Here is a 19,224-nt window from a genome sequence, read left to right on the forward strand (position 1 = left end):
CGGCCTTTGTGCTCCAGCCTTTTTGCTCTGCTGCTGGGGGGCGGGCAGTCTGGGGGGTGGAGAACGGCCTGGTGTGGACCTTGGGCTTGGAAGACTGAGGCTTGAGGGACACCGAGGCTGCGAATCTTAGGGTCCCTGGAGCCTGAGCCACAACCAGAGACTTTTCACTTAAGTTGTGCTGCAGTCCCAGTGGTGCCTCAGGGACTCCAGCCCTAAGCACGCCTCCGGGTCATTTTTGGCAGCTGGCTTGAGGCCAGAGTGTGGCACCTCTGAGTTTCTCCAGGGCCATGTTAGGAAAGGTGTGGATTGCAGGAGAAGAAAGGAAGGGACCACTCCTGCGTAGGGAAGGGCGGAGTGGAGGTGAGTCTGAGATGGACTGCTTCCCGGTACCACCTTATGGACACTCAGGGTTGCGGCCATTCCCAGGCACAGAGAGGTTAAGTGACTTGCCCAAGGTCACACAGCAAGCTGGTAAAGGGGTGAATGGAGTACAGTCTGGAGTCTTTATAGGTCTCTCTGTGCACAGCAGACACCTGGCTCTGCTCTCTCAAGCAGGTGGCCTTTGGGGTCTCCAGTGCCTGGAATGACCAGTCCTTGGGTTAAAATGAGAGGAAGGTGGGGCCCTCAGTCTGTCACAAATGTAGCTTCTAAGCATCTCAGCCCCCCTGTCAGCGGCAGGTGCAGCCGGCGTGGTGCTCCAAGTCTTGGCGCCAGGTGTAGTGCACAGGGCTGTGAATCCCCACGATAACCCCTAGACCTCATTGACCCTCTCACCACCACCCAAAATAGGGGTCCTTCCACTGGCCTCTTTAGGATTCAGAGATAGTGGCCTGATTGTAGTCATGTAGCTTCTAAGGTACAGCGCTGGGATTTGAACCCCACTGATTTTGCTACTGGTCCAAAGTCTGTATGTCAGACTCAAACCATCTGAGTTTTTAGTAAAGAAAGGTTTATTGATGGACAAGGCATCATGAATACGCCCTAGGAGTAGCTTACATCCATCTTAAGAGAGTACAGAGTTTAGGCTTTTTAGGTCAGGGGAAGGGAAAATAGGAGGGGCTGTTTCTATAATACTTGAACGAAGAAGATGGAGTCTGAGAGACCGACTATTCCCCTGTTACAATCAGGGTTTTGGCGGCCCGAGGTCACAGCACTCGCCCACGTGGCTGTTCAGTCCTTGGGCAAGTCCCTTTCCTAGTCCAAGCAGCGGGCCCGGGCACCCCGCCCCTCGTGGCCGCGCATGCCCAGTGGCGGCGGCGCGGGGAGGCGGCTGTGGCGGCGCTCCAGCTGCTTTCCATTGACGCCAGCTGCTGGAGGTTACGGCTCGGGCTGGGCGTGGCGTGCTGCCTTCGAAACCGGCGGAGCGCGGAGTCCGAGCCCTGCCGCCTGCAGCTCCTGCTCAGCGCAGTCGCTGCTGCGGTTCTCGACGGCGCGGTGCGGACAGCCTGCATCCGCCGTTCCTACCCCGCAGCCGGGCGGCCGCCCCGCCCCGACGGGCTCCCCTCGGCCCCTAGTCTACACGGCGGCGCGCCTAGGCCAGCGGACCGCCGCCGACGCTCGGGCCAGGGTCGTTTTGTAGGTGGACAGTGGCCCAGCGGCTGGAGCGGCGCGGGCTCTCCGGCTGGAAGGGCGCAGACCTCCCCTGCGACTGCCCGGAAGCGCGGCCCCGGCGGGCGGGCGATGTGAGGGCGGCTAGCGCCTCAGGAAGGGCATGTTCGGAGGGGCGGCCGCGGCGCGCCACCCGCCCCAGCGTCCCCTCCGCGCCGCCGCCGCGCCCGCACCGCGATAAAAGGGCGGCCGCGCTTCCTGGCGTGAGACCCGCGCTCGCCCGCCCGCCCGCCCAGGCGGCGATGACACGGCGCCCGCGGTGGCCCCGAGGCGCCCGGCGGGCCGTTTGCTGACCGGATAGCGGTCGCCGGCCAGCGTGTCCGCGGCGCCGCCGCCAGCATGGGCTGCGCCCCGAGCATCCACAGTTCCGAGAGCCGGACTGGGTTCCACGGCGGCGAGGCGGCCAGGGACGCGCCGGGCCTCCCTCCGTGCCCGGAGACGACCGCTGCGCCCGTGGTCTGCGGCGCCGGCTTCGCGGAGCCCGACCCTCGTGGCGGCATCGGCAAGACGGTAAGGGGCGCCGCGGGGTGCCCAGGCCCTGGCTTTGGGCGACTGAGGGACGGCTGCAGCCCGTCGTGCCGAGCAGCGTGCCCGGGAGAACCGAGCCGGATCCCGGGTCCTGATTAATGGCGTTGTGCCGGGGCCACTGCCCGAGCCGCAGCGACGGTTTTTCGGGACACGTCTGACGTCCGGAGCCCCAGGGCTCTCCGTGAACCTCAGGCGCTTGAGTCAGCTACCTTCCACCGGGGAACCAGGGGCCCCGGAACGTTAAGTCGGTGTGAACTTTGTTCCTTTGGTTCTCGCGGAGGAAAGGCAAGGGCGGCCGGCCGCGCAGCCAGCCTGCTGGACCCTGCCGTCCCGCGGGCTTGTCCCTGTCAGCTGGCACAGGCCCGCGGTTGCAGTTTCCCCTTTGAGTGGAGACCATGAAAATGTAATTTGCAGCAACATCAACTTTGCTTCATTGCACGTGTATTTGAGGTTCACGTTTTTTAGCATACATGTATTTAAATTGCAAGTAATTACAAAATACGACCAGAAACGCAGTTTTTGAAGCATTCATCAGAACAAAGTTAATTTTTTTTTAAGCAGTCTTACTAGTGGGACACATTTGTGACTTTTTAAAAAAATTGCATGTCTTCTCATGCGCGTATCACCTTGTCAATGTTTTATCAGTTTCTGGGGCTTAATTTTTAAGTTTTTTTTTTTTTGTGTGTGTGTTTTTTAAAGGAATGATCACTTTTTAAAAAGAAAAAAGTTCACTAGGGTACATAGCAGCAGTTTTCCAGTTCTATGATTTGGAATATTACAGCTGGAATTTATGTGTTGTTTGTTTTACTAAACTACGGAGCGGAGCATCGGAGTGTGTGGCTACAGGTGGTTCAAGTTCAGCCCTCCCTCCACTGCCGATGCTTAAGAGTCTTTTTGAAAACAACCCGCTTTTCTTTTTTACTGAGGATGGCTAGTCCTCCCAAGTTTGAAAGCTATAGTTTGGGTCACTTTCTGTCTTACGTTTCTATTAGTATTCATAAGACTTTTTCTATATGAAAGTGAAAAACCTTCTTCAGTGATTTTCCCCACCCACCCCTACCGAACTCTACATGAAAACTCACCTTTTATCATTATCAGAAGTTGGGTTCTTTCTACAGATTCTTAAAAGACACAACAGTAATGTTTTTAGACTCTTAACTCAAGCTGCTCTAAACATCAGTATAATACTGATACATTAAGCCTATCTTGACTGGCTTAAAAAAAAAAAAGCATTCCACCAGTGAAGTTGAGTTATGGAAACTTTTTAACAGCTTTCAAGTCTAATATCTGTTATTGTGCATTAACTAAAATTAAGCTGTTGTGTCTTAATGGCATTTTTGTGGTGGTGTGGATGTCCTAGGTGTCTTGTGTGCGTCTCCAGTGCCCCACATTACTCACCTGTTATCCACGGTGCCTAGATGTTACCTGAGTTTCTAAGAGTCTTAAATATTCTGTCCTACTGTAAGTCTTGATTTGGGTCCCAGAAAAATGCATTTACCATTACAGTGGTTAATCAATGGCATGCACATAGTAGGTGCTAAATAAATGTTTACTGAATATTTTTTTATTGTTAACTGAATGATGAAACTTTTTCAGTCACTGGAATTTGGTTCCATTAAACCTCCAACGTAGGCTTTAAGAGACTGTATTATATCATTATGCCCAGAAGAGGAGTCAAATTATAAGTAGCAACACCATAACCACAGAAATACTAGTCTCAGTGATTCATGAACTGTACATGTTGATACCGCATGTCAGTTATAGGAATTTGTAATTAGACATGTTAGGTAAGAGAGCAGAAGGAAATGTTACTTTGTTGCAATTCTTCAATATTGTTTCTTTAAGGGAATATATTAAATACATTCTGGAAATTTAAAACTACATGTTTAGAGAAGAAGATGTACTTTCAGCAATTTAGCAAAATCATTATTTTACAATTAATTTGAGTTCCTTTTATTCACATCCGAAGATCTGAGTTCATTAAGAATGTTATTAAAATACACTAAGTCAGCATATTGTTGAGTGATTTTCAACAGGGATTCAATGGGGGAAGTTTTTATATTCCTATAGCATATAGTAAACACCGGTTCAGAATGCTTTGGAGATTGATAATTGCATTTTCAAATTAATTAAGCAGTATCTCCCCTAACTGTAGTGTATCCCACATGTGTTCCCAGAAGCAGTTTGTGTACTTTTTTTTTTTTTTAAGTGAGAGGAGGGGAGATAGATTCCTGCATGCACCCCGGCAACCCCTGGCTGGAGCCGATGCTCAAATCATCTGAGCTATCCTCAGCACCTGGACCATTGCTTGAAGCGATTGAACCACTGGCTGCAAGAGGGAAAGAGAGAGAAGGGGGAGAAGCTTCTGTGTGCCTTGACCGGAAATCAATTCTGGGACGTCCACTTGCTGGGCCGATGCTCTATCCACTGAGCCAACCAGCCAGGGCAATTTGTGTACTCTTAGTAAGTGTTAAATGAAAAAATGGTTCATGGTCAGGCTGACCTGTGGTGGCACAGCGGATAAGCGTTGATCTGGAACACTGAGGTCGCTGGTTTGAAACCCTGGGCTTCCCTGGTCAAGGCACATATGAGAGTTGATACTTCCTGCTCCCCCCCCCCCTTTTTCTCTCTCTCTCCTCTCTCTCTAAAAATGAATAAAAAATAGTTCATGGTCAAATAAGTTTTGGAAAATACTGGCTTAGATTAAGTTCTGAAGATTTCTTTCATGCAGGATTTGTCACAGAACTGAATTTTCTAAAATACACTGTGATTTCCCAAAAGGTTTAGTGCATGCAACATTCCCCAAACTTGTTTGATTAGGGAGACGTTTTACTGAGGTGTGTCTTAGGCAGGCCACGTGTCAGGACATGAGAGACCAGTATTCAAAGTATAAGAAATATACTTAGCAGGGAAGCTCAATAAACACAAATGCTTCTTAATGACTCCAAAGGTACTACTTTAGGGTCTTGTAATACATATTAGGCTGGGTCCTTTTTATGAACTTATTTAAGTATAACTAAAAATACTCTGTTGATTCATTTCTGGAGTTATAGTCTATGTGGTTTTAGGTGATGAATGTTGTGTTCAGCTTGAACACTTCAATTTCTGCTTTGTTTTTAATCAGGGTGAGCATTAACTTAAACATTTCAGTGTTTTCTTGTCAGTCTGGATTTCCTCTATTCTTTCCCTTTCTGTAGCTAGGTCTTGAGTTGCCCTTGTAAGAGCTGAGTGTGGGGCAGGAGCAGCAGAGGAGACCCTTTGTGCTCATGCTTCCTCCCTTTGGTAACCCACAAAGCACTGCCCATGACGGATGCCCTCCCCACCTTTTGTCATTAGCTCTGTGAGGTGGCAGTCACCTCTGTTTTGTTCACTGCTGTACTCCCCCGCCCCACACAGGCCTTCCACAACCATTGGTTGAATTGGAGACTTGTGGGAAGCAGGCTGCAGAAGTGGATAACCCACCCAGCCCATAAAAAAGGAGAAATAGAAACCAATTTTAACCAGAGAGGAGGCTGCGGCATTTGGATTTGGTTTTGAGGAAATCTCTGGTTATTTGTACTCAGGGAATAATCTATTTCTATCCTGGTGAGCAGAGTAGATTTCCCTGTCAAGATTTAAGTATTAGTGCAGCTGGATGAGTGGGACACAACAGGTGACAGATAATAAGGTGGCCACACGCTAGCCAATGGGTACAACCTCCAGCTCCCGGAATCCTCTCAGACTGACTCTGTTTTGTCCATATCCAGTCTTTATTTCTGCCATTCTCCTTCCTCACCTCGTTTTCTCCTTTTCTGCACTTCCCTGTCTCCCCTTGCTGCTTTTCTGCCAGCCCCCCTTCCTCCATAAAACTGGCCAAACTAACCATCTTAGTTAACCCAAGTTGAGTAGTTTTCCAGTGTTTCTTAGCTATGGAATAAAATTTTTTGCCTGCTCTTAATATACCAAGGGAATTAATCAAATATTTATATTTCTCTAAACCAAAGCAAATTTCTCTTTGTGTGTGACCCGGCTGATTTTTTTTTCACCCTCACTAGGGGTCATCGACCCTTGGTAGATTATACAGAGGTACAGGAAGTTTCCCTCTGAAAGGTAGTTAAGAAAACAAGGTACCCCCACCCCTTCCCTTTCTGTTTCTGAAATAAGTGACTGTAATTAATCTCTGAAGATCATAGGCTATGAGTTCTCTCATCATGTTCTTATGCCTTTTGGTGTATTTTGTCAGGCCTAGCTGTGGAGATTTGGCTTTTTATACTTTCTTGAATGCCTATTATATGCATAAAATACTTTGTATTCATATTACTAATATTACTTATATATACTATGAATGCAAAGTATTTTACCTTAGTGCTTAATATTACCACCACAATTTTTAAGGTGGTTCTTAAGATGTTATGAATGTCACAACTCTAGCAGCTCAGACCTTCCTGGGCTGGTCTTGACCCTTTCCTTGCTGAAGGGGCCACAAGCCCCTTCTGGCACAAATAAATGTTCCCTGTGAAGAAGCGGCTTATGACACTGGTTTTCCCTTGGACGGCTTGCCCATTTGGATTGGGTTCTTCCATAGGGGAAAGTTTGTAATGTGAGGCCTCAGAATGAGGCAGACACCTCAGAATAACCTAAAATGCCTTAAAGGACTAAGTATTTTTAAAAATTAAAATAACAAAAATTAAAGAACAGAGAGAGAAGTTGCTTAGGACATGAATAATTCCTTGGTCTTTTCCAAGGTCATTGACTTCTGCCTGGATTCTCAATAGACTGAGACAGTAGAAGGCGTTGGCCTCAAGTTCTTAGAGAGTAGACTATTCATATTAATAATATTCACCATTTCTTGGATGCCTTCTTTGTTGGAGACACTGTGATGGATGCCTTATAGATGTTACTTCATTTAATCCTTGCAACCCGGTGAGGTGGCTGCTACCACTACCCATTTGCGGATGGGGCAGCTGAGGTTGGCAACTCACCCAAGACCATAGAGCAGGGGTAGTCAACCTTTTTATACCTACCGCCCACTTTTGTATCTCTGTTGGTAAAATTTTCTAACCACCCACCGGTTCCACAGTAATGGTGATTTATAAAGTAGGGAAGTCACTTTACTTTATAAAATTCATAAAGCAGAGTTACAGCAAGTTAAAGCATATAATAATAATTACTTACCAAGTACTTTATGTCGTATTTTCGCTAAGTTTGGCAGAATAAATCTTTATAAAACAACTTACTATAGTTAAATCTATCTTTTTATTTATTTATTTATTTATTTTTTAATTTATTTTTTTCTGAAGCTGGAAACGGGGAGAGACAGTCATAGACTCCCGCATGCGCCGACTGGGATCCATCCGGCACACCCACCAGGGGGTGATGCTCTGCCCCTCCGGGGGGTCGCTCTGTTGAGACAAGAGCCACTCTAGCGCCTGGGGCAGAGGCCAAGGAGCCATCCCTAGCGCCCGGGCCATCTTTGCTCCAATGGAGCCTTGCTGCGGGAGGGGAAGAGAGAGAGAGGAAGGAGAGGGGGAGGGGTGGAGAAGCAGATGGGTGCTTCTCCTGTGTGCCCTGGCCGGGAATCGAACCTGGGACTTCTGCACGCCAGGCCGACGCTCTACCACTGAGCCAACCAGCCAGGGCTGTAAATCTATCTTTTTATTTATACTTTGGTTGCTCCGCTACTGCCCACCATGAAAGCTAGAACGCCCACTAGTGGGCGGTAGGGACCAGGTTGACTACCACTGCCATAGAGTTAGGCTGGGATTCAAATGCATTGTTTCTGGCTTTCCTCCCCTAGGTTGTTGCTCTCTATCCTATCTCCATTACATCTCCCATTCTCTGGCTGTCTGCTAGGCTACAGATACTGCAGGTCACCTGGGTTTTATGGAGGTGTCCTAAATCAACATCGTTAGAATTTTGTTAAATCTTGACTTCCTGGGGCACTTGGTTTCAGCCCTCCGTGGAAGTCGCAGCTCTCTCTTTTCAGCCCTGTCAATTAACTCCTGAAATCAGGCACCCTGTCCTCTTCCCTCTCTGAAATGAGTTGGCAGGCATTCCTCTTCCTCCTGTTCGGGCTGCAGGTAGCCTTCCTCTGCCAGGAGCTCTTCCTTGGAGCCTATTCTCCCCATCGTCAGTTTTTGCCTGGAGTTCAACCACCTGTACCCAATTCTGCATGTATAAATCCTCCCAGAGTTGTTCAAGGCACAGCTCAAAACTTTCTTGAGCCCCTGGCTGTACTTGGAGTCTCTTTTCTTTGCTCTTAGGACCATACCCCATAAGCCTTGAGGGCCTGGGATTTCTGCCTTAAGTCTAGGCCATCTGAGGGCAAGGACTGTGTTCCAATTTCATTACAGTTCTCGTGACGGGCCATTACAGTTGGCACACAAAATCATGTTTGAATAAATACACCAATATCTAAGGCTAAAAGGGCTTTTATTCATTCATGTTCCTTGGTTATATCTCACCTTGTTTAAATTGAACAGAAATTATTAGGGTGTATTGTATATGTGTTTTAACAAAAAGCCAATATACTTAAGCCAGTGATTAATCTGTGAGGTGGTTAGTAAAGCTTTGCCTCTAATTTTGGCCCTGTTAGGGTTGAGCATTGTTCCTGGGTCCCGCCTTTTTTTCTCCCTGATTCTCTCTGTTAAGAAGGGTGGTTGAATATGTTGTCAGAGAGCTGCTTTGACACGTTTTTCTTTTCTTTCTTTCCTTTGTTTTTTTTAATCCTTTTATATGGTAGTTTTTCAGCGGCAGGCGTCGTCATTTGCAGTTTGCTCATTCACACAGACACGAAGGATGTCATATATTTCCCCAAACAAGGAGGGTGGCCTTAAAGAACTCGAGGTGCAGGGCTTGCCAGTGCTTTTATTCTGTAGAGGTTGGAAATAAACCTTCGGTCTGTTGAATTCATGCTCTTCACTGTCCAGTGTGTCTCACTCTCATGTCCTGCTTGTTTTTCTCAAGGGCTAGTGGCACATCAGTCTCCCTGTTGTCTTCAAATGTCTGGAGTTGATAGCAGTTCCCTAGTGACATATGTTTGTAAGAATACATGTGAAGGAGGAGCCGGAGGTAATGGTTTTAGGTCCAGCTCCATCAGGCACCAATTGTGGGATGTTTGCCAAGTTCTGATTCTAAGCTTTCTCAATGGAACTAGAATAGCTGAGTTTGGGTGAGGATCATTTAAAATAACGTGTGTGAAAGTGTACTGTAAACTCCAAGGCACTATCACATGTGAGGATTGAGCTTTTCTTTTCCTCCCAGCAAGTGAAGAAGAATTTATTGGATGTGCAGGAGGAAAGTCAGAGAAAGGGGACCTTGGAGACAGGTTCAGCGGTTAATTCGAGACAAGCTGCTGCTGGCCACTGCTACTGTGGTTTCAAGTCTTGTATAGTCCCTTAGAGCTTAGGAGAAAGAGGAGGGCAAGGAAAACAAGCCTGGGAAAAGAAGAGAAGGAGGAGGAGGGTGGGGTGGGGAGGAAGGCATGAGTATGCTCCCTGAAGGGAGAGTGGCCAGGATTGGTCTTTTTTTTTTGAAGGCTTGTCTGTTCTTTCTCTTGGTCATTCTCAAAGCACACAGATGACAAGTGATTAAATGTCTTTTAAATGTCTTTCATAAGAATTCTATGGTTACAATTCTCTCACACACATTGAACTGGAGACCATGTATATTTACTTACAGAAAATCCTTATCTACAACTATCTTTCCTGTTGTATTTATTTTATCACACTTTGATTGATTTTAGAGAGAGAGAGAAACACTTATTTGTTGTTTCATTAATTTATGTATTCATGGTTGATTCTTGTATGTGCCCTGATGGGGATCAAACCTGCAACCTTGGTGTAACCCACTGAGCTACATAGCCAGGGCTAACATAGCCATTATTAATAATGTGATTTATTTTCTTCTGGGCTTATTTTCCTTGTATATATGTTTGTTTGTTTGTTTTTATATAGCCAGAATCATAGTCTATATGCAGTTTTTATATTCTCTTCTTTTACACCAGAATTGTTCTTTTAATTACCTTTCTTAAAGGCAACCTTTGCTCAAATATATCTGCTTATATATTTAAGCAAAACTCTTCTTTTTAAAAAAATATTTTTGTCTTTTCCCTAATTTATTGTAAAAAATTCCAAACATACAGCAGAGTTGAATTACCTACTTGCCACCTCGATTCTGCAGTTAACAGCTTCGTTTTTTTAAAAAACAACTTTTTTTTAGATTTTATTTATCCATTTTTCAGAGAGAGAGAAAGAGAAAGGGAGAGAGAGAAGGGGGGAAGGAGCAGGAAGCCTCAGCTCCCATGTGTACCTTGACCAGGCAAGCCCAGGGTTTTGAACCAGTGACCTCAGCATTCCAGGTAAATGCTTTATCCACTGCATCACCACAGGTAAGGCTAACAGCTTCCTGTGTTTGCTTTATCACACCTCTCTACTCCTTAATCCGTCTGGTAGTCCATTTTATCTTTTGGATGCATTTTTTTTCTTTCTTTTTTTTTTTTTGTATTTTTCTGAAGCTGGAAACAGGGAGAGACAGTCAGACAGACTCCCGCATGCGCCCGACCGGGATCCACCCGGCACGCCCACCATGGGGCGACGCTCTGCCCACCAGGGGGCAATGCTCTGCCCCTCCGGGGCTTCGCTCTGCCGCGACCAGAGCCACTCTAGCGCCTGGGGCAGAGGCCAAGGAGCCATCCCCAGCACCTGGGCCATCTTTGTTCCAATGGAGCCTTGGCTGCGGGAGGGGAAGAGAGAGACAGAGAGGAAGGAGGGGGGGGGGGGTGGGGGTGGAGAAGCAAATGGGCGCTTCTCCTATGTGCCCTGGCCGGGAATTGAACCCGGGTCCCCTGCACGCCAGGCCGACGCTCTACTGCTGAGCCAACCGGCCAGGGCCTAGGATGCATTTTTTAAGTAAGTTTTAAACATCAGTATACTTAAACCCTAAACACTTTAGTATGCATATCACTTAGAGTTCAAATTTTGTTTGTTTCCTTTTTTTTTTCTTTCTTTTTTGGCAAAGGTGCATGCTTGTGTAATGTAAATCTGTCAAAATATACAATATTACCTTTTCCCCAGAAAGTTCTCTCTGCTTCTTCCCCATCCATACTCCCATCCAGTGTCAACCATTGTTCTGTTATGATTTTTTTCCATTATAAATTGTTTTTGCCTATTTTAAGCTTTAAATAGAATCTTAAAGTATGTACTTTGTGGAAGGCTTCTTTCACTCAGCATAGTGTTTTTGAGATTTGTCTATGTTGCATGAATCAGTAGGTTGTTGTTTTTTTTTCTTAGTAGTGGTCTGTTGCATGACTAGAGCCGTTCTCTTGCTGATGAATTCTAGGGCTGTTTCTATTTCTGGAAACCATTAAGAATAAAGCTGATATGAATATTCTAGTATGTATTATTTTGTGGTCAAGCATTTTCACTTCCTTTGGGTAAATACCAAGAAGTAGAATTGCTGGATATAGGATAGCTATCTGTTTAGCTTTTTAAGAAGTTGCTTGACCTTTTCTCAAGATGGTTGTACAGTTTCACACTCCTGCCAAAAATGTGCAATAAAAGTTCCATGGCAACATATCCTTGCCACTATTTGGTGTTACCAGTCTTTTAATTTTAGCCATTCTGGTTGGGTGTATGATGGTATCACATGGTTTTTGTTTGCATTTCCTTGATGGCTAATAATTTTGAGTACTTTTTATATGCTTATTGATCATTTATATAACTTCCTTTTTGAAGTTTTAATTTTAATACTTTTTTATTAACGGGAAATATAAATATTGTCATAACTTCTGGTAGGGAAGGACTTAATTAAACAAGTTACACAAACTATTTACCATAAAGCAGTGGTCCCCAACCCCCAGGCCGCAGACCGGTACCGGTCCATGGGCCATTTGGTACCAGTCCGCAGAGAAAGAATAAATAACTTACATTATTTCCGTTTTATTTATATTTAAGTCTGAACGATGTTTTATTTTTTAAAAATGACCAGATTCCTTCTGTTATATCCATCTAAGACTCACTCTTGACGCTTGTCTCGTAAGTTCGACAATTATATTTTAAAATACCACAGTTTTCATGCTGGTTGCATAATTTTATTTTGTGCATTTATCCGTCCCACCCTAAAGGCCGGTCCGTGAAAATATTTTCTGACATTAAACTGGTCCGTGGCACAAAAAAGGTTGGGAACCACTGCCATAAAGCAGGATTCCCCAAACTACGGCCCGCGGGCCACATGCGGCCCCCTGAGGCCATTTATCCGGCCCCCCACCACACTTCCAGAAGGGGCACCTCTTTCATTGGTGGTCAGTGAGAGGAGCACTGTATGTGGTGGCCCTCCAATGGTCTGAGGGACAGTGAACTGGTTCCCTATGTAAAAAGTTTGGGGACCCCTGGCCATAAAGGAAAGGGACGATATAGTCAACTACCTTAAAATAACGAACTTTTCATCAAAAGAGAATGAAAGTGAAGGAAGGCCATAGACTGGAAGAAGAAATTTGCAACACACAATACCAATAAAATGTGAGTATCCAGGATACACACGGAACTCCTAGAAGTCAGTAAGAAAAAGGCAGCTCATTTGAAAAATAGGCAAAGACTTGAACAGGCATGTCATTAAAGAGGAAGCCAAATGGCTGATAAATGTATAAAAAGATGTCTGCTGTCACTGGAGAAATGCAAATGAAAACCACAGTGAGGTAGCATTTTATACCCACTGAGCATTTTACACCCACTGAGCTGGCAGACGGTGAAAAGCATATTTTGAGGACCTCTTCAATACTAGGTAGCAGTGTAAATCTGTGCTACCACTTGGGAAAACCATTGTCATTACCAATTTCACTCCTAGAAACTCGTACATAAGTGAGCTGGAAGCATATACAAGAATGTTTATAGCAGCCTTGCCTTTTTTTTTTTTTTTAATTTTTCTTAAGTGAGAAGCAGGGAGACAGAGAGACAGACTCCCGCATGCACCCAGACCAGGATCCACCTGGCAAGCTCCCTATGGGATGATGCTCTGCCCATCTGCTCAGCCACTGCTCCTTTGCTCAGCAACTGAGCTATTTCAGCACCTGCGTTGAGGCCATGGAGCCATCCTCAGCCCCTGGGGCCAACTTGCTCAAATTGTGCCATGACTGCAGGAGGAGAAGAGAGAGAGAGAGAGAGAGAAGTGAGAGGGGAAGGGGTGGAGAAGCAGATGGTTACTTCTCCTGTGTGCCCTGACTGGGAATCAAACCCAGGACATCCACATGCCAGGCTGACGCTCTACCACTAAGCCAACTGGCCAGGGCCAGCATTGCTTTTAATAAGCAAACTTTTTGATTAAACCCAAGTATCAAGGTTGTGATATGCTTAAGCAGGGTTAGTTTTACAGCTTTGACAATGAATGGATTATAGCCACCGGATCAACATAGGTCAATTTCAAAAACAATGTTGAGAGAAAGAAGTTATAAAAGAATTTATAATATATAACTTCTTTTATTTAAAGGTGAATAGCTAAGCAGTGTATTATGTGGAAATATGCACATTTATCTTAAAGCTATAAAAAATTACTATAAAATTCAATTAGGTAAAGAAAGTTTATTTTAAGGACTAAAATGATTAGCAGGTGAATTTGAATGTCTAGTATAGAGGGTATAGGAGGGCTATACCAGGCCCCAGACTACTTGGGGCACAATAGTCCTCTCGGGAGGTGGGCAGGCCTGTAACCTAGAGGTGATAGTAGTGTCAGAGGGATGTCTGGGTGCTCAGAGAACAGCCAGGAGCTTGGTCTGTTTTGGTTATATAGTACACAGAGGGGAAGGGAAGAAGGAGTTTGACCTGGGCTAAGAGGACAGGGAGGACCTGAATAGGAAGGCATGTGTATTGGTGTGGAGAGGGCTGCCTAGTTCTGCAGACTGTGAGAAGGTTGACCAGCAATAGCATGGAGGGCCTGAAAACCAGGTTGAGGAGTTTGAAGTCCATCCCGAAAACCTAGAGAACTCTCACAGGCTTTTCATTTTCATCAGGGTAGTTTATAGGATAAATATTTTATGAAGATTAAGTTTCAGAGGAAATTTCAATATGTGGCGTAAGGAAAAGCTACAGGTGGGCCACTCCCCAGGGGCCTACTGTGGTGGTGCAGGCACAAGGTAGGAGCATCAGGTGTAACTAATGTAGCCCGGCAGTTTCAGAAAGGAGGGAACGAGGGAAGGAGAAGCTGACAGGCTAGAGGCCAGATTGGATTTGGGGAGTGAGGGAGAAAGTAACTGGAGGGTGACTCGGAGATTGGGTTTTAGCAGCTTAGAAGGACTGATAGCACACCATATTTTGTACAGGCCTTTATGGTTTACCAAGTGCTATTTTTACACATCATCTCATTGATGTTCCCCAAAGTCCTGTGAGGTAGGAAGGAGGGATTTTATTTTTCCTGTTGAAGACTTAAAGAAGCAGAAATGTAAGGAGATCAAATGACTTACCCAAGTTTGTGGTGTGGTAACCATTGACAGAAACAGGTTCACTGTAATAGCATAGTGCAGAAGCCAGAGGAAGGCGAGGTCAGGGAGTTCTTTAAAAAGCTTTTCTTGTCTCTTGGTTCTGGATTCATTTTATAAAAGTAAACTTTTGTTTTTCCTCATTATGACAGTAATGTTCATTATAGAAAACTTGAAAAATACAGAAAAGAACAAGGATCACTTAAATTCCCCAATTAATTAAATTGTATATTTGGGAGAGTGTGTCCCATAAAATGGTGGTATGTTTCCTCCCTCTGTGTAGATTACTTTAAATAACTGTAATTAAAAATGACTTTTAAGACAGTTTTGTTGTTTAGTTCTAGGAAACATCTAGCTGTTATTTCCTCAAATGTCCCCTTCCATTTCCTCATTTTCTTAGTTCTGCAGCTTCCTCCAAAGGATAGGGTTTTGACACACTTTGGCGTGTCCTCCATGTCCCTTCACTCTTCTCTCACCTCCCATCTCTGCATCACAGTCTGAGAGGATTTTTTAGTCCATTCTTCCAACTCACTGATTTATTTCTCAGGGTCTGCTCAGCTCTCTTGCCCATTGAGTTTTAAAATTGGATGGTTTTTGTGTTCAAGATTTATGGTTTGTTCTCTTCATAACTGCTTATTCATGTTTTTTGGTTGTAGCATACTCCCTTATCTCTTTAAGGATATTATTTACACATGTTTGAAGTCCTATTCTGATTTCTCTTTATTGAAAACATTTATTTTTATTTATTGATTTTAGAGAGAGGGAAAGGGAGAGAGAGAGAACCAGAAACATTGATCTGTTTCTGTATGTGCCCTGACCGGGGATCGAACCAGCGACCTCTGTGTATCAGTATGATGCTTGTCCAGGGCAAAAAGATTTCTTACTGAAATAAAAATGCAGTCAGAATATTATACAAAAATCTTTTTTTTTCTTTTTTCCAAGTGAGAGGAGGGGAGATAGTGAGACAGACTCCCACATGCACCCTGACTGGGATCCATTCAACAACCCTATCTCAGGCCAATGCTTGAATTAACCAAGCTGTCCTCAGCTCCTGGGGCCAACTCTCGAACCAATCAAACCACTGGTTGCGGGAGGGGAAGAGGGAGAGTTGGGGAAGATGGAGGGGGAGAGAAGTAGATGGTTGCTTCTCCTGTGTGCCCTGACCGGGAATTGAATCCAGGACGTCCATATGCTGGGCCAATGCTCTTCCACTAAGCCAACTGGCCAGGGCCTACAAAAATCTTACAGTGGACAGCTTGATAAGATTTTATCCATGTAGTCTGCATGTAACTACCACCCAGATCAAGATAGAACATTTCCAGCACTCCTAAAGGTTGCCTCATGACTGTTCATTACGTTTTAGTATTTTTAACATTTCATTATGAAAAGTCTCAAATATACAGTATTCCCGAAGGAATTTTACATTAGCATTTTATTGTATTTGCTTTATCACATATCCATTTATTGATCTTCTCTAGCCACCTTCTTTTGCTTTCATGCATTTTAAAGTCATTGCAATCACCAGTAGACTTTCCCTTCATTATTGTAGTGTGAATATCATTAAAGTTCAATATTTGTTTAGAGTATTTTTCTATTGAGGTAAAATTTACATACAATAAAATGCACAAATATTTATTGTACATTTGCTGAGTCTTGACAAATGTATACCTGTGCCTATGTAATCAAAACCGTCTGACTGATGGTGGCACAGTGCATAGAGCATTGACCTGGGATGCAGAAGTCCCAGATTTGAAACCCTGAGGTTGCAGGCTTGAGCACATGCTCACCAGCTTGAGCACGCATTGCCAGCTTGAGCGTGGGATCATAGCCATGACCCCGTGGTCAATGGCTTGAGTTCACCATCAGTGGCTTAAGCAAGGGGTCAGTGGCTTGACTGGAACCCCCCAGTCAAGGCACATATAAGAAGCAATCAGTGAACAACTAAAGTACTGCTGCTATGAGTTGATACTTCTCATCTCTCTCCCTTTCTGTCTCTCTCAAAAACAAAACAAAATGTCAAGTTATGGGACATTATCATCACTGAGAAAGATCCCTCATGCCCCTTCCCGGGCAGTTTCTCCCCACCATCCCTGCAACCAGCCTTCTAATTTTCTAATTTTTTTTTAACAGAGATATAGAGAGAGTCAGAGAGAGGGACAGATAGGGACAGACAGACAAGAAGGGAGAGATGAGAAGCATCAATTCTTTGTTGCGGCACCTTAGTTCATTGATTGCTTTCTCATATGTTCCTTGACCGGGGGGGCTACAGCAGAGCAAACCAGCAACCTTTGGGCTCAAGCCAGGTAAGCCCGCACTCAAGCCAGCACCCTCGGGGTTTCAAACCTGGGTCGTCCATGTTCCAATCCGATGCTCTATCCATTGCGCCACCGCCTGGTCAGGCCTTTTTTCTTTTTCTTAATGCAAAGCTATGATATATGAAGTAGAATTGTATATTATCACCACATAAAGTATATGCATATGAAAAAACACAGGAAAGAAATACACACCAAAAAATGATAATAACTGTATTCATGTTAATATTTTTTCCATTGTAGATTAGCTTTGTTAGACAAACAGAACTTCATATAAGTAAAATTATGTACTATGTACTCCTCTATGTAACACTTTCTTTCATTCTGCATTATGTTTTGAGAATTATCAGTTTGGCTATTAATTTTAAAAAGATCATATTGCTGAATTGCCCTCCAGATAGATGTGATCAAATTTTAGTATCACAGGAGCATATGAGAGTGTTTGTTATGCTTGTGGTATTTTAATTTGAATTTATTTCACTTATTGTTTATTATCTTCTTTTTTCCCAAGTGTGTTTTGGACACTTTTATCTTCTGTGAGTCATTGTGCCTGTTGCCTATTTCACTTTCTGGGTTTAGAGTTTAAAATGTGTAAGAAGTTTTTAATATGTTTGGAAATTATGTTCTGCTTTCTCCTGCTTATTGCAAATCTTTTCCTCTAGTCTTTTTATTGGATGTATTTTTATAAATTGTAGACATTTTGTGTTTTTATGAAATCAGCTCTAACATACTTTTATGTTTTTTTCTTTTGCTTTATACAACATTTTTTTATTACAGAAGCAGTACATGTATTGTAGAAAATTAGCAAATGCTGAAATGTAATTTTTACCACCTAGAGATAATTTATTGTAGCATGCTAGTGTGTATCCTTCTATATTATATGTATAAATATAATATATGTAAATTTTTTACTGAAATTAGATTATACAGTGCATACTGGGTTTTTATTTTTACTTAAAAACTTTTTTTTTTAGCCTGACCAGGTGGTGGCACAGTGGATAGAGCGTTGGATTGAGACTTGGAAGACCCAGGTTCGAAATCCTGTGGTCAGCAGCTTTGTGTGCAGGGTCACTGGCTTAAGCATGGGATCATAGACATGACCCCATGGTCGCTGGCTTAAGCCCACAGGTCGCTGGCTTGAAACCTAAAGTCACTGGCTGGAGCAACAGGTTATTGGGTTGGCTGGAGACACCACCTGCCCCCTGTCAGGGCACGTATGAGAAAGCAATCAGTGAACAACTAAGGTGCTGCAACTATGAGTTAATGCTTCTCATCTCTTTCCCCTCCTGTCTGTCTGTCTGTCTCTCTCTCTCTTGCAAAACCAAACAAAAAATGATTTTAAAAATTGATTTATTAGAGAGAGGAGAGTGTGCGAAGGGGAGAGGATTGGGAAGCATCAACTCATAGTAGTTGCTTTTCATATGTGTCTTGACCAGGCAACCCCAGGACCTCAGACCAGTGACCTCAGCATTCCAGGTTGACACTCTATCCACTGCGTCACCACAGGTCAGGCATGCATACTGAGTTTTTTAAAAATTGTGGTAAAGTACCAATAATGTAAATTTACCATTTTAATTATTTTTTTTCTTATTATTTTGAATCATTTTTTAATGTGCAGTTTGGTGGCATTAAGTGCACATTGTTGTGCAAGCATCACCACCATCCATCTCCAGAACTTTTTCGTCTTTCCAAACTGAAACTTGGTATCCATTAAACACTAAATCCTCATTCCCTCTTCTCTCCATCCCCATGGCATCCACCATTCTACTTTTGACTATTCTGGGTACCTTATCTAAGTGGAATCATATAGTATTTGTATTTTTTGACTGATGTATTCCACTTAATATAATGTCTTCAAGGTTTATCCGTGTTGTAGCATATATCAGAATCTCATTCTTTTTTAAGAATGGTTAAACAAAATACGGTATATACATATACCATTTTGTGTGTGTGTGTGTGTGTGTGTGTGTGTGTGTGTGTATCACATTTTATTCATTTATCCACTGATGGATGTTTGGGTTGTTTCCACTCTTGGTTATTGTGAACAATGCTCTATGGACATGGGTGCACAAAGCTCTTTGAGTACCTGCTTTCAGTTCTTTTGTTTATATATACATGTGTATCCAGGAGTAATGGACCATTATATTAATTCTATTTTAAAATTTTTGAGGAACCAACATAAGTATATATTGTTTTGCAGTGTATGTTTTTGGCCAATTTTTATTCCAGTAATTTAAAAAAATTTCTCTGATACCCATACCATACCACGCTGAGATCCCTTATGATCTCATAAATGTCCCCTGCATTGCATCTGCTTGTGACCCATAGATT

The 19,224-nt window shown here is 43.8% G+C and overlaps 1 protein-coding gene across 1 annotated transcript in view; it reads left to right on the plus strand.

Annotated features, from left to right (window-relative positions):
* Window positions 1–1,017: 1,017 nt before the first annotated feature.
* Window positions 1,018–19,224, plus strand: part of PDE8A (phosphodiesterase 8A) — a 155,832-nt gene continuing 137,625 nt past the window's right edge. The window contains exon 1 of the mRNA XM_066355110.1: window positions 1,018–2,118. Within this exon, the coding sequence (XP_066211207.1) occupies window positions 1,948–2,118 (171 nt within the window). The 5' untranslated portion in view covers window positions 1,018–1,947. The remainder of the gene's footprint in view (window positions 2,119–19,224) is intronic.

The sequence above is a fragment of the Saccopteryx leptura genome, chromosome 13 (genome assembly GCF_036850995.1).
Source record: "Saccopteryx leptura isolate mSacLep1 chromosome 13, mSacLep1_pri_phased_curated, whole genome shotgun sequence".
Taxonomy (NCBI): domain Eukaryota; kingdom Metazoa; phylum Chordata; class Mammalia; order Chiroptera; family Emballonuridae; genus Saccopteryx; species Saccopteryx leptura.